This window comes from Stylophora pistillata, chromosome 5, assembly GCF_964205215.1.
Source record: "Stylophora pistillata chromosome 5, jaStyPist1.2, whole genome shotgun sequence".
Classification (NCBI taxonomy): domain Eukaryota; kingdom Metazoa; phylum Cnidaria; class Anthozoa; order Scleractinia; family Pocilloporidae; genus Stylophora; species Stylophora pistillata.
Window position 1 is genome coordinate 10,031,642 of NC_142523.1, and position 1,282 is coordinate 10,032,923.

Below are 1,282 nucleotides of genomic sequence, written 5' to 3' on the forward strand. Positions count from 1 at the left end.
AAGACTTGCCCTTTTGAAGATCGTGCAAAAACGTCATGAAACTGAACCCATCAATAAAGTATATATTTCTTATTCCTTTTTTCCTGATTCCATAGCGAACTCAAACTTATCAGTTAATAAATACATACTACAATTTTCAGTTGAGTGAGAAGCGATAAAAGTTTGGTGACAAACTTTTGAGGTTATAATCATGTTGTTTTCATGGGAAACCAGCTCCATCTCCAGAGACGAGGTGTCGCTTGATTTCTTTCTTTGGCGGCCTTCTAAGTTTGGCCGTTAGCGACGCTAAACTCTTGACTAGTTATCAAACGAATATAATTCTGACGTGGCAACTTTACGGTCAAACCCACGTCCCCAAACCTTTCCCGCATCTAACTCAACTATTAATCGTAGTAAATGTTACACAAAGTTGAAAATTTCTAAGTACTCAATTGCAAAGAAGATTAATTAAGTTTTACAACTGAATGACTTGACTAATGGAGACACTGCCTTTGTATAAGGTCTGATTGAATATGGCCGCTCCAATGCAATATACTGAGGAGCAGCTGAATTACTACAGGATCTGTTACATTGTCACCGATGTGCTAACTGAAGGCCTTCGAACAATCTTCAAACAAGAATGGGACAATCGCTACAAGGGAACCCTGGGAGAATGGAAAGATAAACCGAAAAATGGAATGGACTTTTGGAACGGTGAGTCCCCACGAAACAGAAGTAGAAACGCCCGTCTCTTGACAACTATGGCCAATGGTGACAGAGCGAAATGGGATTGTACCATGCTCTTTTATGCCATTCTTCATTCCGATTGCATCCGCGGTCTTTGTCCAACTGTAGAATCAAATGTGGATGACCTCAGGATATTTCGCAATGAAGAATTTGCGCACTTGCCACAAGGCCAACTCTCCAACACAGATTTTCAAGATGCGATTTTAAAGGTCAATACTGCATTTCACGCACTCGGGCTTGCGACTTTAAAAATCCATGAAATCCAAACTCAGACAAGTTTCCCAACGGAAGAGTTGAGAAATGTTCTAAAGAAAGTTGACAAACTTCAACAAGACGTCATAGAGAAGGAAACAAAACTTCAAGAAAAATACGAAGAACTTGTTGAAAAAGAAACACAACTCGAAGAAAAAGAGAATCAACGACAGACACTTGAAGAACAGTTGCAAACCGAAGTCTTCCCATTTTGTATTCTCCCTTCTGAACCCACACATGATGTCTTCCCTCGCAGATCGGAGGTTGATAAAATCACACAACACCTCAAAGCACTCAAAGATGA

The 1,282-nt window shown here is 40.0% G+C and overlaps 1 protein-coding gene across 1 annotated transcript in view; it reads left to right on the forward strand.

Moving 5' to 3' along the window:
- Nucleotides 1–512: 512 nt before the first annotated feature.
- The window catches only part of LOC148730184 (uncharacterized), a 6,135-nt gene continuing 5,365 nt past the window's right edge, over nt 513–1,282 (forward strand). The window contains exon 1 of the mRNA XM_088760573.1: nt 513–1,282. This exon is cut by the window's right edge and continues 5,365 nt beyond it. Within this exon, the coding sequence (XP_088616699.1) occupies nt 513–1,282 (770 nt within the window).